Below are 26,856 nucleotides of genomic sequence, written 5' to 3'. Positions count from 1 at the left end.
ATTAATCAGGAGTGAAGTCTTTGTTGAAATACAATGAGTTCTGTAGTACAGATTGAGTTATATTTGATGTACTTGGAAAAATATATGTAATATGAGATATATAATTTCTATGGAGGAAGAATCTTTTCTGGGGCCAGAAACTAATGTATTTGAAAACATACTTGTCAGTTATCTGATGTCTTAATGTCTGTAGCAGCAGTTCATCAAATAAGGGTAGGTAATGATTTAGGGCAGATCAGTGGTTTTGGAAAATGTATATAAATTTTAAGTAGTCATGGTCTATGGTTAGATAAATTTTAAATTCTAGCTTCATTCTGTTCAATTCTGTTAATACAAATGCATGTTCTTTAACAGGCCATAAGCGTGGCTGTCGGGAGACATACTGTGGAATTACCCTGATGTGACCTTGTAACGGGTGGATTTGAAAAGCATTAAGCATTATTTGAACTGGTCCTGTACTCCGAAGGCCTCTTAATTATAGTGCCAGTATTATTTTTTGTAAAACTTCTAATGAAGAGAGATGTGTTCTGAAGTTCTTGTCTCAGTTACACATACAGACAGTTCTCATTGCGCAGGTTGTACTGTACCTTAAAATAATTGTGATTTTTTTTATTTGTTTTTCAGATTTTTTAGCAAGTATCACAACTTTTCAGCCACGAAGTAAATAGCTTTTGCTTTTGATTTGTAACTTAAACCTTGGCAAGTATGTAAATTCCTCAGCAGGGCACTGGTTTTGAAGAGCTACTTACGTTCCACTGAGAAATCTTTTGAACAGATTGTTTTGGAACATGTGATCTTTTTATTTCCCACCACCCCCTGCTTCTGCACTACATTATCTGCACTGATTTGTTCCTTTCCTCCAGGAAGCACATTTACATTCAGGATCCGGTCTTCTGTTTATTTTGTTCCTGCTGCTTATTGCTTTCATGATGTCCTTTTTGACCTTACAATTAACAGAAAAATAACTGATATCCTGGGAATTAAGAGGAAATTAAGTACAAGGAGCTGATAAATTCTGATAAATCCTTACATTAATCAAGCTTCCATTTTAATATGCAAAGATCCTCAGTAATAGTAAGAAAAATAACTAAAAAGATTAAAAAACCCTGTAAGTAGCATGTTTTTCATAGTGTCTCTGGTACTTCATGGAAGGCTTTAAACTACAAGAATCAGGGATACCACTGGTTCCTATTGTTAAATGTTGGCTTTGTCATCAGAAGAAGTTCAAGTGTATTTGCTGAAAGGTACTCTAACCTGGCCTGAGCCAATTTTTATTTATCTGATCTGTTTTGGCTAATTGCCTTTTAGATATAATATTTGTATTGTACCATAACATTTCACAGTCCCAGCTCAACTTCTATTTTAAACTGGTCTACTGGTGTAAGGATTCTCACTGCAATTAGTGCAATATTGAAATAGTAGTAAGTATAAGAGATCATTCAACTTGCTTTTAAGTTTAATCACATAGAGCAAATCTAGTGAAATAATTGTGATAGTTCTGAGATCTGCGTTGTTTGGGTTTTATATTGTATTACATTATTATAATTGTGTTGGAAATAAAAAAGACTGGTTAGAAATAAGACTGGCACATCAAAGAATTGAAAGGGTAGGTTGCAATGTTGTCTGCTGATGTCGCTTTAAATATCTAGGCTTGCTAATTGGGTCTGATTTAACCACAACCATCACATTTGAAGGCAGAGGATGCCAAGAAAGAAAGAGATTATTTATATCCCTCAGGCTTCCATAACTATGAGTTTCAGATTGGAATTTGGCTATAATATATTCAGGTTTTTCAGAGAAGCTACATAATAAAACTGAATGGGGTACCAAAGCCTGTAACTGGATCCTTTGACAACTAAGCTTGTATGTACCTTTTCCAAATAGTAGCCTCTGGCCTGGCAAACAGCCAGCTTGTTTCAGTTTCTACTGTCTTGAGTTTTACAGTTTACTTACATGTTTAAAAGAGCCAAAAAACTTCAGTTTAGTATCATAAAGAAGTTACATATATACTAATGTGATACATAATACTGTACATCTTGAGTCTCAGCTCTCCTGCTGCAAACTCAGACTCATCTTAAATTCTGCTTAGACCGGAGATGACAATATGAGGCCTCAGTATTGGTGAATATATGGAATTGTTTCATTGTGCTGAGGAAATTAAGCTATTCATTCATCCATCCATATTTGTTTGTGGCATAGAAGCAAGACTGTGTTTTGTAGGTGAAAGGATCCAACTCTAAATACTACTAGAATAGCTGTTTACTCATTTGATTCACTCTGTTGATTTATACGTGCTTATACATACTTATATGTATACTCACTGACAGTGTTTGAGTTCAAGCATTTTCCTTGGTTTTCTAGAGCTTAATCTTACCAATTCTGCATATTTTCAGATAACAATGTTGTATATGTTCTTACTGTTGGTAGTTGCTGACAGCAACTTAAAATCATTCTGATTGCACATTTTCCTTAACACAGCTTCTAAATAAAGCTAAGTATCTTGAATACTGAGTACGCAAACCAGTATACCCAGTATACATATTCTTCTTTGGGAACGTGTGATGACAGCTGGCACTGACCACAGCATGGAGCTTCACATAAACTCAGGAAGAGCAGATTTTTCTTTCTAGTTTCAATTTGTGGTGTTCTTCACTTTCAGCCCTCTCGCATAAGAAGCGTGGAAGGCTGTGGCTTTCAGCCAGTGTTACCCAGTGGGATGTTGTGGTTTGCCCACTATGAGCAAGTGGCGATTATTTTCTTTCTTCTTTTTGTTTAAAAAAAAAGAAAAAAAAAAAAGAACAGGGGTGGACAGCCTGAATGTGGACACCCCTTCAATGAAGAAGGTGAGGGCTTGGCAGTGTTAGGTTTACAGGTGGCCTTGATGATCTTGAGGGTCTTTCCAACCTAAATGATACTATTATTCTGTCTTTTCCTTCACTAGTCAGCTGCATCATTTAGCATCAGTTGTGATAAAGTTATGCAGCCATGTAATTTTATCTAAAAAAGAAGAGTAAACAGAGAAATGATAGCTTGGCCTAGCTGTAAAATTTGTCTTGCAGTTTTCTTAGAAACTTATGCCATCATTACAATTCTTTGCTTTTGACAGCCACTTGGTATCCTCATTCACCACCTATGACCCCAGAAACCTAGTGGTATAGAATATTTTTAAAGCTGCTGGATAATACTTCAGCTTACAGTCTACAAGATAGTTCACATACTCTGCAATGTCACTGTAACTGATGTATCCCCCATTCAACCCTGTTGTTGCACATCAGCAAATATGTAGAAAACAGAATTGAGATGAAAATTAACAGTGAGCTTGCAAAACCATGTGACTGCACACACAAAAGTACTGCACTGGGGTGAAGTGTTTCATGAACAACCATTATTTAGCCATGTTAATTTTCCTTTTTGTTTAGAAACAGATTCAGCTAGGCTGTTGGTGAGTGCTAGAAGGTGTGGTCTAGTAATTCATACTGTGATTTGCAGTGGAATCCAGTGAGGTTGTGTTACCAATGGCTGGTCCTTAGATAGAGAAGATGGTAGAAGGTTGGTGGACGTTATGAATAGGAGGAGGATGAAGACATCCAGAATCATGCAGTCTGTTTCCTCTGTCTTTACCTATTGTGATCCCTAATTTGACAGGTGAATTCTGATATCTCCCTGCAGTAAGTCATAGCTTGTTTGGTCCTCTGTACATATCTGAAGTGACCAAGCTGTAGCCTATTTTCTGATTCCTATCTGTATGTCTGAGTCAATACTAGACCAACTTTTTCTAACAAACTTAATTTGTGGCTGTCCCAGCACTTTCAACACAAACCACTTAGTATTATGGTAGCTGCAGTTACATGATTACATGTTTTCCATGAAGATTCACTCCCAAGTTCTACTGAAATTGTTAAAGAAGTCTTCATGTATGCAGGCTACATTATAAAACTGAATAAAAATCAAGAGAAATACCTTTTTGATCCCATAGTGATGGGGCTTCGGCTACATAGCTTCCTGTGTCCTTCTGGGAGTGATGTGATGATAACAGTCACCTGTCTAAACTGTTTACTTTTTAACTTGGCAGAATGTGTGCTTGTGAGATACTCTTGTACTGCTCACTGAAACAGGAGCTTTGCGTATGTTTTAGTTTGTGCTGTCAAACATACCATACTGACAGTACAGATATTCTTGTCTTTCCAGTGGTGTGGTGTGGTGGGTTGTTGTTGTTGTTGTTTTTTAAACTTGCACTAGTTTGCTGTTCATTTAAAGGAAGCCATTTGTGTTATAAAAACAAATTACATACACACAGCTGTGTAGCCAAGTGACCCAGAGAAGATGCGTTCCCATGATCTATGTGTATGTGCAAGTGATGGGGACCAGAAGTTGTTCTTTGTCCCAGTGTTCACTTGTGCATAGTCTCAAGGGAACATGTGGCCACGATCCTAGTGCTGTTCACTGCCATGGGAATAGAAGGATGCAGCTCACAGTGTTGTCTAGGAATTGTTCTGTATGGGGGTTTGTTTTACTTTTAAAAACTTGTTTTCTTATATGTAAATTCCTTTTTGTGGTATAGAAATTCAGGCTACGTATTGATTGGACTTTTGAAGAAAAGCATAATATTGTGTGATACTGGAGTTGTTAAGAAATGGACAGAAATGTTTTGTGTTGCAGTGACAAAAGCTATGCCATTTAAGCCATTTAATTTCTGCTCTTTACATTCTTGAATAAATAGTTCTGTTGTAGGTTATTTGAAAGACAAAGCGAACTTCTTAGTCATCTGCATAAATAAATAGATATGAAGTTCTCAGATACCTGAGATGTGAAAACATAGATTTTTGTGTGTGTTCTACAGTGGGTAAGAAAGGACTAGGATTGGCAGAATCCTGTACTTGATTTTTGTGAGTTAAAATTTTAGTATTTGATTTTTTTTTTCTTGGGGCATGTGTGTGTAACCTGTCATCCAGAATTGAGAAGTTTTGTAATGCTGTGTCATAGACCAAGTGCTGTTCAAGTTACAAATAACCAATAATGGAAGCTTAATGCATTGGCTAGCTTACAAAATTATGATTAGCAAACTGATTATTAGCAAAATTAGCAATTTAGTTGCATAGGGTTCTTAGTGCCACCCTGAGGCTTTACTCCAAACCTGTGCAAAATTTGTACAAATTAAATATGAACCCTTCTCTGCCTTAAGTAAGGAAATTAAAAAGCAGAGGAAGACAGAACTTGTATAGAAGACATGCTAGTTCTTCCCCCGTGTATCTTGTTATACACAGCTCTTTCAGAGGCCATACTTCTGTAGGTATGGCCTCAATGAACAAAGTACCTACTTCCTGAATTTGTACAGTTCCATTTAGCTTTCTATTAATCATGGTATAGGTGACAACAGAGGTGGACAGAGTACCTGTTTGAAGCACTACTAGATTCCATGTAGTGTGTCTATTTTTAATTTAAGTAGTTTATTTTCTTTAGAATTAAAGGAGCTCACTTCCATTAGTTGCATTAGCATGTGAGCTTGCTGTGTTATATATAAGCAGTATTATAGTTTACCTAATTGATGAATTGGGAAGTTATTGTGTGAAGTGTTGTAAGTCTAGTAACTGAGTGTCTACAGGCAAACACTTCAGCAGAAGCCCTCTCCAAAACCAAGAAGAGCTATAATAATAGCTAGATCTCTTCAGTAATAAGTATTTTCCTTTGTGTTTTGTTGGTTGGTGGGATTTTTTTTTTATTATCTTAGATACTTTTCTACTAAATATGCAATTTTTAAGAAATACTGGGTCCAGGCACTGAGTTTTGGTACAAAAATCAATTCATTCTACCAGTTGCTAACTTGTTAGTTTTTGTCATGCAGATGTTCTGAAACCATTTATTGGAATGTAGAGTGCTTTAGTATGAGTTAGCAAAATAGGCAAATAATATGATCAAATGAAATATGTATAGCTTCAGAAATCAATACTATAACCTAATCATCTGCCTTATCCCTTGTTAAAGTCACTGCTATAGTGGAGTATTTCTTTGCCAAAATATTAGTATCATGCTATCTAATAGCAAAATAATCCCAGAATACAAACAGCTTAAAAAATACGAGGAGCAGTCTTGTAGCAGAAAGTATGGTTTATATAATAGTTACTTGGCAGTTGAAATTATTACCAATCTACTCTTGAACTTCTGACTGAGGGAATAAAGCTTTCTATTTTTTAGAATTCCTGCCCTCTGCCATAAGAGAAATGATAGCAGATGAATTGGTGTTCTAGTTTATGTGATGTAACTGAACTAAAATACAACTTTTTGCTTATTTTCATTTATTACTAGAACCATTGACAAGGAAGACTGTTGCTGAACATATATTCAAATTGCAAACTTAAAATGGTCTAGGACTTCAGGTGGCTAAAATGGTCGTGCATAGTCATAAATTATCTGTTATTTCAGAACCTACTAAAATATCAAGTTTATACCTTGAAGGAAACTTTTGTTTTATAAAGTGGAAAGTAACTGTTGCAATCCTGAATGACCTCCAAATCTCCTTTGAAAAACAGTTTATTCCCTAAATGAACAGGAATAGCTTTTCTTGCAAATGTTTTGGCTTTTAACTCAAATGTCAGGGATTTTAAATTTGAGGGAGAAGAAGCAAAGCAGATTAAATGGACTCCTAAGTTTAACTTTGAGATATTGCTGCACTAAGTCTTCTATTTTGGATGAAATGATGAATGATTCTTTTATACACGAGAAGGAAGATGTTTTAAAAGGATGCTATAGTATTGAATGCAGTATTAAGAATTTTTTTTCACGGACTTTCATTTGCTTTCTCAGAAGTTAATACTGGCCTTCCTTTCAGAGGAAGAGAACTGTTTAGAGATTTTTGCCATCTCAATATTGATAAGAAGTCACGGTATGAAGAAAATTATTTAGCTTTTGTATGAAAATGCACATGATTTATGAGGATTTTTTTTCTTAAACTATTTCAAAATTAACTGACAAACCCAAAATAACAGTTCTTAGAGTACCTTTACAATGCAATTCTTGTATAATGCTCTTAAATACTATTTAATGAATTTATAAAACACCCTGATCCCTCTGCAGTAGAGTACATCTTTTAAGATGTGATTTATGTTTCGGGATATTTGTTGCTGGACAATAAGTTGCCTGGAGAATAACTAATGAACCAGTCTCCTGTTTTATGCAGATGTGATTAGATATGCTCTCATTTGCCTGGAAAAGAGCAAGCAGCCAAGTAGTTTCAAAATCCTGCCGACCTGCAGTGCCACCCCGTGGCGGTTTTTTTCATGGCGTCTCTTAAACCCGTTTCGGTTCCCTCATCCCCATTGGGAAGATTACTTGTGACCTCCTGAAATGTCTGTACTCCCGGCTGCAGACCTGGTCTGACCAGGGCAGTACAGCACATTTCTTTGCTGCCTCGCAGAAGTTAGGCAGGATATGTCCCTGCTGAAATCTGCTCAGATGGAGAACCAGAAGGAGGATTTCTGAGCAATAGTTTCTTTTACCTACCACATCAGCTCAGTAAGCAACGGCTGGTGTGGTCACTGAAAAGGAGAGATCAGATTGCAGCTGAAAAGCAAAAAAAAGTGTGTAATTTCATAGCAGTAACTTGAAGGAGCATGTTAATTGGTCTCATCTGCTCCAGCAGTGCTACGTATGCATATAGTTTGCTTCTGGGTAGTCAGTTTTCTAGGGAGATGGTTTAATTTTAAAATTAGTTTGTCTAGGTAGGCACAGTGTTTCTTATGGAGATAGTTTTATACTATTTTGCATTCAAGACATCTGCATATTTTTTATCTTAATTGAAAGATGTCAGAGAAACTTTCTTCTTAAAAGCAGCATCATGCTTTGTGCTTTGCCTTGCACCATTTTAAAGAATTGCTCAAAATTTGGTGGGGTAAGTACCTGCAGGTTTAAAACTGGTTTTCATGTGTAGAAAGTAATACGCTGTTGAGGATATTTCACACCAAGCAAACATGTAGGAAGGAACTTTTCAGTACTTCACCTGCCTGGCCTGCCCGGGAGAGCAGAACCAGCTTAGTTTTACTAACATCTCCAGATGAAAGGTACGGTTTTGCCTGTCTGTATTTTCTTACTGCCATTCTGGTGGGGAACTCAACAGACTCTCTTGCCCCTTCTGCCCAGGTGGGAGCACTAACATCACGGCTCAGTACTGGAGCCTCAGCAGCAGTTCCCTGGGCTTCCTACCACTGCCTAACCCTGTCCCCAGTGTAGGAACAGCTGACCTGCCACTCTCCAGTCCAAGGAGAGTGTTTGGCTATATTTTTGAGTGTTTAAAGTTGATGCTTTTAATGTCTAAGAGTTGATATTGTAATGCTCTGAATATGCTTTCAGTATTTTCTTGCTACAAAAGTAGTTACTTATTTTAATGAGATGAAGTTTTCATGCCTGCATTTGCTGTTGGCCTGGTCGTGCTGCCTTGGTTTCCCTGCTCTCACAGGGCGCTTCCTACCCGCCCCAGATCTGCTTGTGCTGTGCAGAAGGAGGGGACCAAGGGGACAAATCCAGCCTGGACTAGCAAAGCCTTGCCATGTGTTATACAGACACTTCTGCATCTTCATTGAGGGCTTTGTATTTTTCTGTAGTAGAAATGTAAGATGTGAGAGCATGGTAAGTATCAAGCTGTATATTGATGGTATATTTGATTTGTAAAGACTTTCTCTGATAAGCAGGTGCTTACATTCTCATTTGTGTCCTAATTATAGAAATTATACTTGGCCTTTTCTAGAAAGGAACTGTTTCGTTTTCTGAATGCACATATCTTGCTTGTAAACTGTAAGTAAAGGTGTGTGAATGTTGGGTCTGTGTTCCTGCAGAATTTTAAAGCCAGCAGTAGAAATATGTGATACTATGGTCCATACCTCTAGATTGTACTGTTTATTATGTGGAGTTGGAAAGTCTTAAATAGTGAGAATTAAAAATGCAGTTTTCTTCTTCCAGTGTTGCCAGAAGGATTTCTATTCTTTGCTAAAAAGTGTAGCATTTTTACAAAATTATGTTTAATATAAAGGCAGTGTGTATCTAAGCAAAATGGTGAACAGAAGTCTTAAAAAGAAATGGTTAAAAGACTGCACTTCATTTTCATGACACTGTTTTGAGTAGTTTAGTACTTGCAGCTAAATGCATTCTTTTAGAAGCATGGATTTTCAGGTAGTAACAACCAAAGGGAGAAGAAGTGGATGTGAGGGAAAGTAACGGAGAAGGTTTTGATTACTTGTCTTTATTTAGGAAGCTTGTTTGCTCTTTCTACCACACATCAGGCTTCTGCACTATTGGGGATGTGTAAACTAAAGAGTCTGTGATTTAAGGTAGTTACTGTGGAATCTCTTCAGGCTGTTATAAATTGCAATATAAGGAACAACTTCATTGTACTTTAGATCTTGTTTTTTGTTCCGTGGATGATTTTCAAATGACTCAAATGTAAGTCGTGTGGACAATTCTGATTACTCTTTCTTAAAACAGAATATTGAAGTATACACACTCATTCTTGTGTATCACAGGTCCTGGCTTGAGTCCTTCCAGTATTAGAAATTTTGGTTGGCAATATGTCTTGCTTCATACCCTAGATCACGAAAAGGCGGTGGTTTTATTAAAAAAAATATATATACTTAAAAACCTTTATACATTGTGATTCAAGTTGTGGTAAGACTTCAGCATTGTGAATAAGCCTGTTAGTGTCTGTGATGGCACTTTATTTCATTGGGAAAGAAAATCTGTGCTAGCTGTTGTGAAAGTGGCATTCATGAGTGTACTGTATGCCCTTCAATATTTTTTCTAAGAGGTACTTTTTCAAAATGTTTTTCTTTAAAATAAATTTTTAAAAAAGTCACATGGGTTCATCTATAAAACCTTCTGTCTTTAGGAACTTTTTTGAAAAGTTGCATTTTTGTTTTAGAAACAGTTCACAAGAGAAACAAACCCCACTACAACAAACATACATGCTTTTCCTTCAGTTCTGTGATATACTGTGTCTAACTTGGATCGTTTGATGTTTGGTAGAAAATAATTTGCCAGAAATAGCCATCTACCGTAACTGTTTGCCTTTCTGTTGAAGGCTTGCTAAATGTACAGGGCTGAAGTAAAACACTGAATCATAAAAACTTGGTGTATGGTATGTCTAGGTTCTAGAGTAGATATTACCAGGTAAACAGACCAAATGTTTTGTGACTGGTGTTTTCACTCTACAATAGTGTAATTTTTTTCAGCAGCACATCAAGATAAGACACTTAGAAACGTTTGTGAACTTATTGTGACATAAGAGGCCTCTTACTGGATGAGTAAATATTTTTCTTTTTCTCTCTGTTTTTTGTTTGTTGGCGGTTTTTGTTTGGTTGGTTTTGTCCAGCAGAACTCAGCTTTGTCTGACTGTGCTATTGGCTTTTCCTCTTTCCTCCTGCGTTCATTCATGTTCTTCGTAAGTTTTTTCATTTGATAGGATTTCAGTATTTGAACTCCACACAAAAAGAAATGCTTGAATACTTATATCACCTCTTTAAAAAAAAAAAAATCTTTTCTGAGTAGGTAGAAATTCAAATTGACAGTCCTGCTCTGTGAAGAGCTTATAAGAACTTGGGATGTTTCACATACAAATTTTGTTCAGCATGTGTTTTGTACTATGGCACAGAGGAGACAGTGCACAAGTGGTGTAGCACTGTGGGATGAGCTGTACACCTGTGCAATACAGGGTGTTATTCCCAGTTTCTAGAATATCTGGTTTATCTAGTAGCAATTTCAAGGAGCCTACAAGCTACTGTGAAGGAAGTGCAAAGGAGGCTTTCTACATTCAAGTGGGTGCTCCAGCAAAATACTAGAATGGTGGAAAATGAAACATGAACTCTGACAATTTCCTCCCTGTCTTGTGATAGCTCATGGCAGGTTTTCAAAAAATAAAGAAGTTTCTCAATACCATAATGTGTAATAGAGATGGAGTATCTTCTGAATATTACTCTAGAATTGTTTTGAAGCAGGCAAAACCAAACTTGAGCTTTTTTTTTTTTCCAAATTTTAAATCATAATGGTGCAAATAGCACTTTCAGAATGCTAATGTGTTATGTTTGATCTTGGAGATATTTTGAAGTGTTTTGTTAATGGTACCATACCATCTCTGCTATATCTAGAATGAAGTCTATATTTTGAAAGGCATATTTACTTCACCTTTTTTTTTTCTTCTTATTTTTTTTTCTTTTCTTTCAACTTTGCTTATTTGAGCTTTCTTCTTTTGAATGCAATAGAATCCCCAAGCATGACTAACTGCCCCTTCCAGAAGTTGGTCTGGTACACCCCCAGCTTAGTTCTCCATGATACTGATTCCAAAGATACATGCTTATCTGAATTGGAGAGCTTGCATGTCTGCGTATTAACTAAGAAAGAACACTATAGTTTTCTTCCTCATTCCTCACTTATGCATAGCAGGAAACCTGAGGCATGTTCCTTCCCATGTGCCATCTTTCCAACCAGGGGCTTTTGCTCCCCAAGTGTCTTCTTACCCCTTTGGAATGAAGCTGCTCTTGTAAATCAGCTTCAAGTCCTGTAAAGCAAATTCCAATTGGAGCTATTTGATATCATAATTTAAAAGGGAGAGCTTTTCATTACAAAATTTCATGTTGATCCCAGTGTGATTAACTGTAATTTTTTTCATTGCCTCATGTTTACTTGGCTTTGAGGAAGTACCTGGAATTTGCTTGCTCCCCCCCCCCCCCCCCCAATTTATCATCTAATAAGCATAGGAACTCAAAATATTACGAGAACACCACCAGGTACGCAGTTCTGAAGAACTGAGTGGGTGCTGGATGAAGTAAACACAAGGTGTCCTTGCTTCACAAACTGCTTAGCATTGAAACATTGCAATTATTTTTAACTTTTTGTTTTGGGAGGAGAAGAGCGGCTGTTACCAAACCTGACCAGACGTACAGGTTTTTAAAAGCAGCATTATGCTTCGTGTAAACAGTCAGAACAAGAAACTTGTTCAACTTTTTGTTAAAGCTACATCTAAATTACTTACCTCAACAGTGCCACAAAAAAATCTGTCAAAGTACAGACTATTCTGTCAAGGAATGGATACGATTATCAAAACTTGTACATGAAACTGGATCTGAAAGCTTCTGAATTAAAGCGTGGGATTTTCCAGAAGAACATCGCTGTGGGAGTTTTGTTTGTCATTTTTTATTATATTTATAGGCCTCTGAGAGTCATTTAAGGAAGGACAAGTAACTCTGGAGCTGTGATTCTCAGATCTACAAAAACACTGCGGGTCATTTCCAGTTGTTTGGTTTTGGATATGTTTGATTGTTGAATCCCATAGAGACATTTAGTGTTCCAGAAAGTCTTTGTTGTGTGTGGCTCCCACTTCTGCTTGTTAAGGAAGATCATGCTGTTTCAGTTCTCCTTAATGTTGTCTAAATAAACTGTGAAGAAACGAGAGCACTCCAGAATCTTATAGAATAGTCATAATAATAATGTGTTTGTTAAACAATACGGTGTTTGTTAGAAAATCCAAATTCTTTCCCTGTGGTTCTTTGTCATAAATGAGTTTGGAGGCTTAAAAGATATTTTTAGCATTACAACTTTTAAATAGTTGGTTAGTATCATTTTTAACTGTGTAACTTCAGTCATAAGTCAAGTTTTCCACATTAAGTTCTGTTCAGGATGGCTTGGCAGTAGCTATCCTCTTTTGAACCTCTAGCACTTCACAAAAAGGTGTGTTGTTCCCATTGGTCTTTGCCTGTAACTTGGTATGTTACTGCTTGTACAAGAGTGCTGCATTTTTCTCAGTGTAGATTTTTGGTGGTGGCAGTTAAAAACAAAACAACAAACCAAAACCACCAAAACCAACCCAACAACAACATTCAGTAATGTTTTGTGACCTGCTTCTGCCAAGATACCCATTTTCTTGTGTCTGAGCACCAGCGCAGGTACCAGTTACCTGGTGATGCACCAGTACCCCCAGCGAGGGCACGACTGGGAGGTGAGTGCGGCTGCTCCCTGCACCTTTAGTCTTGTAGCATCACTAACCTGCTAATGGAGGTGCAGTGTCATCAGCTGGTAACTGGTGTGTGGATTTCTAAACCCCAGAGGGCTTTTAGCTGTGAATACCACAGCCTTCACTTCTATTTTAGTTATATTGATTAACTTAGAACTAGTGTTCTGCCTGTTTGCGTGGCGGCAGCAGCTTTATTTATGGGAACAACCCAAGTAAAAGATGTCTGGTGAATCTTTTTTTCTCTTCCTAGATCTTGGCTTTAGTGTGCTAAGCATATGTAGTATTTCAAGCTTTTGTGGAAGATTAGTAACTGGGATTAAAAAAAAAAAATTCAGCATTAATCAGTTATCTTATGGCAACACTGTAGCAATAGACCAAGAGTTGTTGATCCCAGCTTTTCTGTAGAGGGTTTTGTGTAATGTGTATTTGAAGGATTGTGTAAGTGTAAGTTGGTATCTCTAAAATAAAAACAAGCTGAAACTTCCCAGGGGCAGCTGAATTGGGCTTGTTCGTGGCTTTCCTGCCTACACACTCTGCTAAATAAAATAGTACAGTTGTTTCACAGAGGGAGGATTATAGAGGTAGCTTTACTGTGACATTAAATCTGTCTTGAGAGCTTTCCCAGAAATGTGAATATAGTAATTATACGCTTAAACAATAAGAAAACTTTTTGGGTTGTGCACTTCCTCAGGCTATTAACCTAACCACTAATTAACCAACAGGAAATTCCGGACCTGAGAGTTTCATTATTGCTATACTAAACTGTGAAAATATAAGTGTGTTAATGAGGACTTCATTATAGCCATCTGTAGCTTGTTTTAAATTGTGTCAAAGCAGGAAAAACATACTATACCATCTGTTACCTAGCCATATGAAGTTGACGTGAAAAAAAATATTAGAAAAAACTTCCCCAAATTTACAGCCTTAGTTGTTTATTATTTCTCAGAATTTAATTGTGGCCACCACAAGTACCATGGCACTACCACTACCGCCGTAATGTGCCATTTGTCCCTTAAATTATGTGTTCTGTTTATTTTACACTTTCTATATTATGACTTCAATATTTGGGGAGGAAGAGGTGCTGACTTTCTGAAATAGTAATTTCTGGGCAATTAATAACCCCTCAATTTCAATGTCGTATACTCTCAAATATGTCTAAATCACAAAAATTCTGAAGCTGCGGATTGTCTTGCAATTATACAGTTATTTTTGGTTTTAAGTAAATTATTTTCTGAGTAACATCCGTTAGTATTTTCTCTTTCTCTGAAGAGTAAGCATGAATTCAAATGTTTTGTTCTCATCAGATGCTGAGGTTTTTGCTGCTCCTTTCTCCCTAACCCTTCTATGTTCTTTTTTATGGGTTCTTTTTCTCTAGTATTTCCTTGTGTTCCTCTATGGAGCTTTATCCATACAAACTTTCACAAGTCCCTTGATTTGTGGTTCCCTTTGACCTTAAAAAGCAGGGGAGCTGTAGTGTGTTACCACACAGTTACCAAGAAGTATTATGGATTCTTAATTGTCAGATGTTTGTAGGTGTAATGCAGGTGGAACCTTTGGTGAGAAAAAGGTGGTGGTCCCATGGAAGAAATTACAAAAAATTGCTCTGGGGAAGATAATTAGCACAGAATAAAATACCAAAACAACTGTGGGATAGTGAGGCAGATCCTTAGCAGCTGAGATGAAATATGACTGAGTGAGGTCATAAAATGTGCTAATTTTTGCTGAGTAGAGAGAAGAGTGATCTACGATGCAAAAATGAGGATAAAAGGTGGTAATTGATACAGAGAGGTAGAAGGGTCATGCAGCAGTTCAAGTGAAGTCACATTGTGGACAGGCAGCCCCAAAGAGCCCCAGCTCTCAAGTTGTGTGAGTAGGCGCTCTCTTCTTGTCTGAATTGGCACAGCAGCTAGCACGGCTTTGCTGAGGGGTCTTAAGTACTGCCTTAGTATTCAAGACAAACTATAAATTCGGTGGCTGAACATACAAACAAAATCTGGTGCTCTGCAGACTGTGATGCAACAAGCACAGAATAAAATGAGGAACCGTTTAATATAGCACTGGATCTACAATTTAAATGTCTTAATGCAGTAAAAATATAAAAAGAATCTAAGTGCTGTGCTGGCCAAAAGGATGAGGAAAAGCCAGCAGATGCGGTCTTTCTGGTCTTCCAAAAGACTTCTGCTAGTCTCTAACCTAAGGCCTTTTAGGAAAACTAAACAAACATGGCATAAGGCAGTAGAGCTTGCATGGATAAATAATTTGCCCAAAAATAAGAACATGGGTATGGGAAATGATCTGCTTTGAAGGTTAAGGGAGGCCACCTTGGACTTCCACAGGGATCTGTACTGGAGCTCAGTTCAACATGTTAATAATCTAGAAAAGCAGCTGAATATTGACCAGGCAGTAAAAAATTATTTGCAGTAATGAAAGGAGATGTGACTGAAGACTTGCAGAATTTCACAACAATGAATTAAATTTACTTTAGCTAAATTTAATATGAATCAGTAAAGGAATAGGGAAGAAAAGAGAAAATATTATTATGCCACTGTATAAATCTATAATGACAATACAGTGCACAGTTCTGGTCTCTGTCAGCTCCAAAATGATATAGTAGAACTGGAGAAGGTTCAGAGAGGATCAACAGGTATGGTCAGGGGTGCGATATGGCTTTCATATAAGGGACATAATGATGTGGCCCCTCTGCTATCATGTTTACCATTTGTATGTGTACCCATTTATTATGTTCTAACTGTTCCAAGTAAGTTAAAAGAGAACATGTAAAAGAATTGCCTAATGATGCTGCATAAAATCCTTAAACCAAATGTTAATAATGGGAAAATAATTAGGTTTCCCTTAATCTTGAGTTATTATACAATCTATAATCAACTTCCCTTGTTGATGTGTGACTTGCATATGAAAAACAAGCTCTTGGTCTGCTTCCAAGCCATTCGGAAGTCTCTTGTCTGTGCTCTCTTCTCCATTTTTTTTGATAGAACAAAACTATTTGCTTTTCCCCTGAGTCTTGACTGTTGATCCATCACAGATGAGATGTCATCTCAGTAGGTACAAAGCAACTGAAGAAACAGAGTATTTATTTAATAAAGCAGGAATTTAATCTGGAACAATGCCTATTCTTAGCCTAGTAATCCAGGTTTCCTGCTATTCTTGCTGCTTTCAGACTTCAGTTTCTCATGGGTATTATTTAAAAAAAATAATCATTACTATTTCAGGGTTCGATGAAATATCAGATAATCTTAAAAAAACAGCCTTTTGTGTATAACAATAGAGATAATAGATTCAATGAGCTCCCAACTTCACAGAAATGTCCCTATTGGAGACATATAAAAAACAGATAATAATTCTGACCTGGTTTTCCATGTACAGATAATTGATACTCATATGTTGAGTTCTAACAGCCCATTGGGCTTTTGGAGGTGTGGTTTGTTGTGGGATTTTTTGGTGTGGTTTGGGGGCGGGGGGGCACGATTTTTTGTTTGTTGGTTTTGTGGTGGGTTTTGTTGTTGTTGTGTTTTCCTGTTTTTTATTCCCCAGTGCAGAAATCGTCAATGCTCTGAGTAATGACAGAAAACAAGTGAATCTGAAGGTATTAGAGATCTAAAAATGGATATTGGGAAGCTTTTGTTTTACTTTCCTTACTAGTATATGCAAATCTTGATATCCTTCCAGTCTTGGAAACAATTATGTGGATTAAAGTGTGTGAAACTTCTGTACTAATAAGAAAAATGTGTCCTATACAGGAAACTCTTTAGAAAGTGTTGTGTATTTAGCACTGTAATGTCATTGTATTTAGCGATGTTTAGCAATTGTTTACTTCTTTTAAAGCATGCTCACAAGAAATAAAATCAATTCAATGTTTATGATCCATTCACATGCATTCCCTTTTGCTGCTGATACTCATCAGTTGATGTTTCCTTTTTAGGGAATGTTTGCTAATACAGCAGTGCCAAGATGAGTACTTTAGATGCTTTATGGAAAAATGAAAAGCATTTTAAAATTCTAATCCTAAAGAAATTCTAGCAAAACATTTTAATTCCATTCCCCTAGATTTTTTTTTTCCCCTAATACCCTGTCTAAGCTCTCCTCCCACTACATCTTTTAAAATTCTCAGCATTTTACCTTTCACGAGTGTTCTAGGAACTTATTAAAAAAAAAAAAAAAAAAAAGAGAGATACCAGTAGCCTATTTTGAGTGATATCAGTGGGTGAAAAAGCAAAAGTAACCTCTCTGAGATGCAAAGGAAATAGCCAGGCACATATCTGTAGAAACTGAAAGAAAACCTTTCCTTTCTTCTTCTCAGGTTATCTGAAATATTGAGCACTTGCTTATTGCAGTCAATAGTACTAAAGTCCATTGGTGACTCCCTGAATGAAACCAGAATTTTTCAATAGTCATAAATTTACTGCTTAACATGCTTAGTATTTGAAGTACTAGAGAGAGTGCAGAGGAGGTGACGAAGCTGGTGAGGGGCCTGGAGCACAAGTCTGATGAGGAATGGCTGAGGGAACTGGGGCTGTTCAGCCTGGAGAAAAGGAGGGTGAGGAGAGACCTTATAGCTGTCTGCAACTACCTGAAAGGAGATTGTAGCACGGAGGGGGTTGGTCTCTTCTCCCAAGTAGCAAGCGATAGGACAAGAGGAAATGGCCTCAAGTTGTGCCAGGGGAGGTTTAGATTGGAAATTAGGAAAAAATTCTTCATGGAAAGGGTTGTCAGGCATTGGAACAGGCTGCCCAGGGAAGTGCTGGAGTCACCATCCCTGGAGGTGTTTAAAAGGCGTTTAGACAAAGTTCTTAGGGACATGGTTTAGTGCCAGAGTTAGGTTATGGTTGGACTCAATGATCCTGAGGGTCTCTTCCAAACGAAATGATTCTGTGCAAAACCCATAAGAAGGGAATTGCCAAGTAGTCAAACAGTATGTAAAATTTAGTACCTCAAGATACCAGTAAGACTGAAAAAAAAAAACCCCAAACCCAGATATGTTTTGTCCTTTGTAGGACATACTAGCCATAGGGAATGTGTTGGTCTTTTAGACAGTGTTGATACTCTGTTGGCACTCAGACTTTTACTTGCTGCACTGGAAGTCCAGTCCTGCAGGTCTGACTGTGTCTGCATTATTGCTGTCTCCAGCTTTTCAAGCAATTAAAATTGCTTCAAGGATTTTTATTCTTTGTGTTGCTAATTCTTGAAGTTTGGTTGTAGAGTGTGGTTGACTTGAAACACAACCAGTGATTGATCTGACTGTTTCATTCAACCTAACATACATAAAGTAAAACAGACTCAGATTTCTGTTTTGTCTGATGTAATGGGGCATGGTTGCTGGTGGAAGGACTTCTCAGGTAAGAGAGGTTAAATAAGGAATTGTCAGTAGTGTTGTTCACTCCGCACATGCAATCACACAGATATTATCCTCTCACTGAAGTGGTACACAAGCCATTTCAAAACACTATGTGGCCTGATACAGATCTAGAAGCAACATTTACCAATGATAGGAACCTGCAGGATGTTGCCTTTGGCACTTGCCCAAGAGAGTTTGGTGACTGCATTCTTTCCCTGGGCAGGCTCAATTGTAAGCAGTCCTGGATGCGTTAGGTTTGACTTTGGGAGGAGATAACTTAAATGAGAATTGCTTTTAAGCAGCTTCTGTTTTTATTGACAATGAGGGCAAGCATCTGTAAATATACTACTTCAAACACTGCAAAGTTGTTTTTTGTTTTCCCGATAGCATAAATATTGTACTTTTGTTTGTGAAATTGATTATTAAGATCTTAAGCTTCAATAATTTTGTAGGTAGTATTGATTATCAAATTAACTGGATGTAAATGGTTATTTGTCTCTGCTGCCTAATCTTTCCACTGATCACTTCAATTTTCTCGCCTGAACTGTTTAGTTGGGTATCTTACAGACAGAGAAATGAGGAAGGCTAAAAGGCATGGAGGGAAGGAAGAGTCCTAGTTCTAAAACTTCCCATTAAACTTGCAAAAATAAAAGGTGCATGGAAAACAGGATTGGATTCTTTTTATGGTATAAAGTCACAGAAGACATAACAAAGCCACTTAATACTCTCTTTTGAATTGGCTGAAGTAGATATGTCAGGATTAGTGACCATACAAATCTCTAGATGTACTCTGTAGGCTGGTTGGTCAGGTGGTGGGATTATAAATAGGTAGAGCTTACTGATGTCACCAGCAGCGAAAGGGAACAGTGAGCTTGCCATGCACACACACACTCCATCCCTTCTGCCTCCATCTGCTGTTGATGGAAATTCACTTGATTTTAATGGAGAAGAAAAACCTGTGTTATCTTGGAGGTAAGCAGAAAAGTAGTTAAATCAACTTCAGCTGTTCTTGCTCCCTCTCCTTGTTTAGCTGAGCATCAGAATGGCTTCAGGGTAATACTTGTAGTATCTTACTGGGGAGTGTCATACTAACAGTAATTTTGTTTGCTGTATACAGATAAAACTTTGACCCACAGAATTGTTCTGGTTGGTGTAAATGGGAATTCTGGAATTGTTTGTTTATGTAAAAGCACACATATTTTGCAAGACTAAGGATGCAAATGTCGGTATTTACACAGCATTTCCTTGCTTGTTTGGTTGAACTTGTCCTAACACCTGCTGTGAGAAAAAATATTTACCAATAATTAGATACCCACACCAGCACTTGAGTCATTGTTTTTTGAAGGAAAGCAGAATTTGAGTGTAGGGCAGTACATAAATTGCCAGAACTCAAACACAGGCCTGTAAAAAGAAAGAAGAATTGATGTACTTTGTCCTTTTTTTTCAGAGAAAGTATGTAATTTTTCCAGTCCATTTTTTATCCCATTTTTAGTCCCATTTTTGGCTCAAAGGTGAGGGTCTATGAAGACTTGTAAATTTATCCACGTGGATGAATTTTCAGTGAAATTTCAGTGGTGCATTTCTGGATATAGAAGCTGTTCTGTATTTGCCTTTAAGTTGATGATTGGGACCTAGAAGTTCAAATTATGTTTCTGAGATTATTTTAAATGAGAAATGTTATTTCATGCAGCCTGTAGGACTTTTCTGACTTTTGTTTCCATCTGATTCTGATCTAAAATTTTGTTTGGAAGAAACACACTTGTTTTTAATAACTTGTAAAGTCTATGTCTTCAGTGTTTAATTTAGTAGAATCCTCACTGTGTATTCTGTTCTTTGTGTTCCTTGAATATTATTTATCCCTTTAATTTATGAAGGAAAGCATTAAAACAATTCTGCAACACCTATAAAATTAAAAGCCTAGATAATTGCACAATGCCAAGATGCACTTTGCTTACAGCAACAAATAAAGAATTTAAGAAATCTTGTTCAGTTAAACTTCTTGTAAAAGTCAGTGTGCTTCTGGCACTAAATCATAGGAAAAATACTGGGTGTAACCTTGCAATAGTGAAAGTTGAAAAGGATGAAGGCGTGAACACAGGAGTGAAGCAGAGTAGTTACAGCAAATCATTCATCAGCACAGTTATGTAGGGAAGTTTCTCTACATTACCCACAGCAGACCGCTGCTGCTGAGTATAACTGTTATAAAGATTAGTAAGAAGTATGCTTCCCCCTTTCCTAAAGATTTTTTTCCTACTTTATACTTAATGCCGAAGTCATTTTTCAGAGTGGAGGCTTCCTGATGGAAGTAATGGGTCATCCAGACCAGCTTTGTTGTTAGCATACTCACACAGAGAGCCAACTCACTTTGAAGAAGTATCATCCTTCCTTGCTTGTTGCAAGAATCCAGTAAGAAATGGATCTGGGAGATCCTGAGTGTGCAGAAGGAAGCTGAAAAGGGGCCTAATGACAGCTCTTGTATGTATTATAGATGAGGATGAGTTTTGGAGGTGGAAATAACAGCGTTCATCTGGGGCCCTGGACTGCGAACCAGTGAGGGAGTTTAAGTGAAAGTAGGCCAAAGGGGAGGGAACTCCTGCTGGCAGCGGCAGCAAAGGTGGCTGTGAAAGCTGCTGGTCAGGCTTATGCTGTGGAGAGAGCTGGGGCAGGACTTTGGGCTGTGCTTCGTACCACCCGTTTCCCCTCACACAGCTCATAAGAGCTCAGGCTGAGGCTCCAGCAGCAGCACTGACATTTGAGGAGGCAGCAAATGCAACCCTGCTTCTGAAGGTAAGAGGGTTTCCCGCTTTGCTTTCTGAGGAGCATTCAGGGAGGGGAGCGAGTGTTGAGGAAGAAGCTGTGAAAGATGAGCAGGAGAATCTGGTGGCAGGTAGGTACTCAGAGCATTTCTTCATTTCACAAGGAGTCTTAGCCCAAGATGCTTGGTGCTTCTGTTTGGGGAGCTAAAGCTACGTTGTTTGTACTTAAGGAGAAACCTCTTTATTAACAACCTGGCTTTCAGGATATTAACTGCCAAGATGCTTCTCTTGCACTTTTGTAAAGACGACACTTGTATTAAAATAATTTTTTAGCCTGAGCTTAACTTCATTTTCTTTCTCTTGATTTTCTGTAATGAACTAGGATGCTTTGTTTGCTGACATGGTTGTCTATGTAGGAACTCTCTTCATGTGTCACGTAGCATCTGTGTGTATATAGAGATTACTTTTTTTTAAGCTGCTTGCTCAAGATGGGAAGCTTTCCTGGCTTCCCATTCTCTTCTAATGCTTAATAACATGTCTGTTTTCCAGTTTACTAAACCCTCCTATTTCTTGGTTATGCAAATGTACAAAGCGTTTTGAAGTTTTACCCAACTTAGGTAGCTAAAGGACATAACTGCTAAGAGAAGGCTCCACTTGGCTGAAGAGCTTTCTACAAAGGAGAAAAAAGCTTGTTCTGTTCCAGTCAATTGCGTAAAAAACAAATCAGCTGCAGTGATTTCTAAAGTTGCATCACTGTGCTTGGCTCAGTTGTTCTATATCTGAACCTTCTGCTGGGAAATGGGACTGTCTCATTTGAACCCAACCTTCTACAGCAGCTAAAATGAAAAGGGAGTAAAGTTTGTCTTCCCTCTTGTTAATGCAGAGTTTCCTAGTTGCTGTCCTGCATTGTTTTCTCTATGACATACCTGTACCCACGTACATATATTTGAGCCATGTGTGTATGTGAGGAAAAAGGGAAAGGTCTGTATAAGCCTCTTTCCTGGCTGCTGCATACTGAGTGGCAATGCTTTTCCTTACCTTTTCCAGCCTCTAAATCCATCCAGTGCCAGCCTCCAGTGTTACTTCTAAAACATGATTTTGAACAGGAGAGAGAAGCAGCAGCAGCAAAGCTCAGATAAATTGACAATTCTTGCCTCTATTGATGTTCAGAATAGCAGCTGAAAAAGCTGTGAGCGGAGCTAGGTGTTTCATCTGCGGGCTTTGAAAAACAGAGGTGTTATATCTGCTTTCATGACTGGGAGATAATGGCCAGAAGGGCAGATTCAGGTTTTGCTCTATTTAAGAGCCCTTAATTGAACTTTTCTTACTGGTCTTAGGAGAAAAGTATCTGTGTGAGCATCCTGTTATAGTAGTTCTTGAAACATTATATGAGAGTTTGTTCCTAGTGGAAGTAACATGTGTTTGCTTGAGTTTTAAGCATTTGTTAGATTTATTAGTATCAAAGGTTAAGCTCCCCCTTTCAGTTCAAGCTGCTTTGTTTTCTTTTCCTGTTTATTCAGCCAGTTATATATTACTCAATTACTGTTACAGATTTACTGCTTTCTATTCCATGCTCTCCTTTTTTTCTGTCAGGCTGTTTTCATAACTAAATATGATAAAGGCCAAGTAAGACATAGTAAGTTTTAATAGTTTTGAGTGTCATTCAGGTTTTTTGTACCTTCTTTTAGTAGTAAATCTGGGTAATTTTTTGCATTTGATACTTTGTGAAAAGGTTGTAAATAGGTATAAGTATCTGCTTATTGCAGAAGTATGTTACACATGGACATGCCACAATTGTATTTTGTATTAACCCTATTTACTTCAGAAGTCTGAGTTCTTAACCTCCTTGGGCGCAGCATCCTTGGAATTACTGTTCTGCTACACCTCTTTTTCCTTATTTTCCTTGTAATAAGAGAAAACATTGCATGAATTATGGCTTGAATACAGTCTCTTCTGTTTTCAAGAGTGCCACTGCCATGGGGGCAGACAATGAGACAAGCAAGTGTCTGTTCTAAATGGTCTGGAGGGAACTGAAGGATTCATTTGCTGCTTTTTTGCTTTTAGTGTGAACCAGACATCTGAAGATTCTGTTAAGCTTTCACCTTACTGTCATGGTTACCGTCCCAGTCATGTGACTGGTTTCTCTCTAGGATAAGACTTCTTTGAAAAAATTCTTTTCTTCAGAGCTATGAGGCTAGTTAAGGGGGAATTCCACACATCCCGTTGACTAGGAAAAACTTTAGCAAGAGCTTTGAAAACATGTCTTGATCCCAGGGATGCCTCATTTTCTTGATCCAGTTTACTTATGGAAAGAGAATGGAAATGCAGGTATTTCACATTTTTTTGCTTTTGTTGTAGCGGTTATCTGAATATAGATGTAAGTAAGAGAACATGTGCAGATGATTTCTTGTTTGCTGAAACCTCACTGAGTAAACCCATAGAGAGAATCCAAGCCTGGCTTGGAGTCATAACATAAGAATGGACAGTGCTTGACTCTCATTGATCCATACCTTGATCTTAACATGCAGCTGGTGCTTTTGTAGCAGAAATAAAGAGAGAGACTGTGTGTCAAACAGTGATATTGATCTAGAGATGAAAGCCTAGTATCAAGGCCGATAAGCATGTTATATAGATGCTATGAGGTTGACACAGCAAGTACTTGGGCTGCTTAATGTTAAGCAAAAATATTAGAATGCTACAGTGTGGTAAAACTAACTTACAGGTAACCTTATTTGCAGCACTTCTGGCAACCCAAATTTTGTGTAGAAACCTTGTGTGCCTGTTAACTTAGTGCAGATGAATAGAATGTGACATTTCAACTAGCCAAACTCCAGTTAAAAATTATTATTTTAATTTGCAACATATTCAATTAGCTCTAAAATTAAAAATTTAGTATTTTTCAGGAACTGTGTGAAATAAATTCCATCTAGATTCTCATTTATTGAACTGATATTGAAATTCAGTAGGTCTGCTGAACCTTAAGACCTTTAGGTAGAAGTAGAGGTGATGACAAGTTAGAGACTGTAGAAGTCTTCAGATAAATGTTAAATGTTTCCAGGTTAATCTTAGTGTGAGAATACCAGACACGGTGAAAAAGCTCCATTAGGAAAGAAGTGAGAATAGTTCTTATTTGAATTTCGTGTTTACAGTCACATCTGGGTCTCTGTTCTTACAAAACTTAGGCCACTGATGTGAGTAGGAAGTTCAGACATTCTGTTAGAGGGTAGGAACAAGTGTTTCCACTTTAGAAACTGCTCATTATGGTCTGCTTATACTTGAAAAACAAAATTGTAAGACTTATAACATCCCGAAAAGATCTTAGTGCTTTGGAATAGCTTTTCTGTCACGTACCAAAGTTGTCTGGTCTAAAGGATTGTGATTAAGAAAACTGTATTGTTTTAAGACTTTAATTAAAATTGAATGTGGCCAAGGCATTACAGTATTAGAGGAGAAAGTAAAGTATTGCTCAGAAGTCTCTTCCGTGATCCAAATGTAGTTATGTGAAAATAAAGTAATCAATGTCCAGAGGAAGACACAATATTATGACTTTTGTGGCTTTTTTTGTGTTTGTTTGTTGTTTGTTGGTTTTTTTTGAGATTCTTGGCAAGCAGTGCTGGAATTGAAAGTAGAAGTTGGATGTGCCATTCAAGGCTACTTTCAGCATTTAATTTCCTTGCATAAGAAAAGCTTAGAGACAGTTTTATGTAAGAAGAGAGGAACAAAGAAGTTTGGTGCATATGTATAGCCATAAATCTTAAGCAAAGGTAAAGTTTCATGCTGAGTCCAATGACTGTATACCTATTTCATGTATTATAAAAGGGTGAGTCAAACCTGGGAGTGGTTGTAGTGCTTTTGGTGTCTGTCATTCTGTGCTACTTGTCTGAAGTGAGATGTCTGGACTTCTCAGTTTGATCATCTTTACAACAGATAAACAATGACCAGGAAAAAGCAGTTTCTGTTATTTCCTTCACATTTTCGGCATTTTGGTTTGTTTGTTTGGTTTGCTTAGTTTCTCTAGTCTGTAGTTTATTTCAAACTTGGTTCTTTATCTCCTTGCAGGTGCTTTTGATTTGCTTTCCCAGTTTATATGAGTCTTTTTCCCTGTTCAGATGTTCGATTTCTCTTATTCTCTTGGTGCAAGACCCAAACGCACTATGGGCTCTACCAGCAGACAGTAACTTTATCTCAAGTAAGGACACTAATTCTCAAATGAGAGCCACTTAACTTGATCCATTGTGTGGGCTTCTGCCATAAGCTCTGGACTCCACTAAGGGCAGTTTTCAGGAGTGCCTCACTTTTGTATGTTCATGCCCACCTCAAGGTGGGAACTCTGCTCCTGAGGAGCGAAGTCTCTTCATTGACTGTTAGCTCTGGGAATTTGCCTTCAGAGCCCTATGTGCTTAGCAGGTCTTAAAGATTCAAGGAAATATCTTGGCCATTTCATGTACTTCTACCATGTAGTGTCTGTTTCCCGCTATGGGATGCTCGTGGTAGGAATTGTTTTGTAGCAGCTTTAGGGCAAACCAGCACTGAATATCTGGAACTGACAAAGTGACTCTGAAGAAAATAGAAGAAGGAGTTGAGATGTTATATGGTTCTCTGAATGGTTTATTTGACATTCTATATATCAGAGGTTTTCTTTCATCTGGAAGTGCTCCTAAAAGCCTACTCTTATCTGCAATCATTGTTCTCCATTAGATTTGACTGATGGCTTGCGGTCTTACTTGGAGCAGTAGTAGAGTTAAAGCCAGGACAATGCAATTGCAAAGGCAGCAGAAGGGAAGTAAATTTAGGGACCTCCCTTTCCAAGCCCTGATCAGAGAATCTAAGCAGTGAACTGTAATTTGCCAGTGAGTGTGCCATGACATAAAATGTGTTGTGTAGCAGCAACTGTACTTTCTCTGGCAGGAGCGTTTTGTGAGTCCTTGTTCTTACCGAACATTAAAATACACAGACTTTTGCTGACACTAGTTAGTATTAAATTCAGTTGCTGAATCACAAGAACAATGCAACTGTGCAGAGAGTGTTTGATACAACTCTAGCATAACTTTTGACTTCTTAATCTAAAACTTTAGGTGACTGAAAAATATCTAGAATTCCTTTCAAGCAATTTGTTAGAAATGTGCATTTATGGAGGAGGCAGAATGCAGCAAACAGCAGTGAAAGGTGGTTAAGATGTAGTGTAGAAAGTTACAGGTGATGTTCTCACTTCAGTTTTCTGAGCATCGTTAAGGGGGAGAATCTCCAGAAGCTTATGAACAGAACAGCCTTTCACATTTTTGGAAAAAGTTAAAAGTGTTGGTTGGTGGTTGTGTGTGTGTGAGAGAACAGTTCCAATTTGTTAGGCAGTGTAAAGCAAAGAGACTTCCAGTCTGTTCTTTTTCTGTCAGTTTCAGAGTTGGGCTGAAAGAAGTTGGGATGGGAATGGGTGAATCCAAGACATGAAAGAGAAGTCTCTCTGAAAATGAGAAAAAAGCAGATAACCTGGTGGTGTGCTATGAAACGGATACTGTTTTAAAGACATGCTACCAATTGGACTCATTGTCAAGAATTGCAAAATGTTAACCACGTACATATGCTGTTGCAGCTATATGTAGTATGATGCTGGTGACTTAACTGACTTCATACAATGTTTCTACATAATGATGAACAGATAATTTAGGGACTCAGGAATTTTCTGCTCTTGGTTAATAGCACACAGGAAAATAGAAACTCATGTATTGTACAATGCTAGCTGTTAAGTAAGACTTTGATTTTTA

At 37.6% G+C, this 26,856-nt stretch overlaps 1 protein-coding gene across 9 annotated transcripts in view; it reads left to right on the top strand.

Annotated features, from left to right (window-relative positions):
• COBLL1 (cordon-bleu WH2 repeat protein like 1) overlaps positions 1 to 26,856 on the top strand; it is an 84,105-nt gene that overhangs the window by 14,417 nt on the left and 42,832 nt on the right. The window contains exon 1 of one of the 9 annotated variants that reach the window (XM_071810990.1): positions 21,039 to 21,128. The exons of 7 other annotated variants lie outside the window; for them this stretch is intronic. Coding sequence is in view for 1 of the 2 variants with exons in the window: in XM_071810988.1 (XP_071667089.1) it covers positions 23,403 to 23,425 (23 nt within the window). In the remaining variant the exon portion in view is untranslated. Of the gene's footprint in view, positions 1 to 21,038; positions 21,129 to 23,387; positions 23,426 to 26,856 lie in introns of those variants that run through there. One more of the 9 variants, XM_071810988.1, reaches the window with a different exon arrangement.

The sequence above is a fragment of the Patagioenas fasciata genome, chromosome 7 (assembly GCF_037038585.1).
Source record: "Patagioenas fasciata isolate bPatFas1 chromosome 7, bPatFas1.hap1, whole genome shotgun sequence".
NCBI lineage: Eukaryota > Metazoa > Chordata > Aves > Columbiformes > Columbidae > Patagioenas > Patagioenas fasciata.
This window is presented reverse-complemented; position numbering and strand designations above follow the sequence as displayed.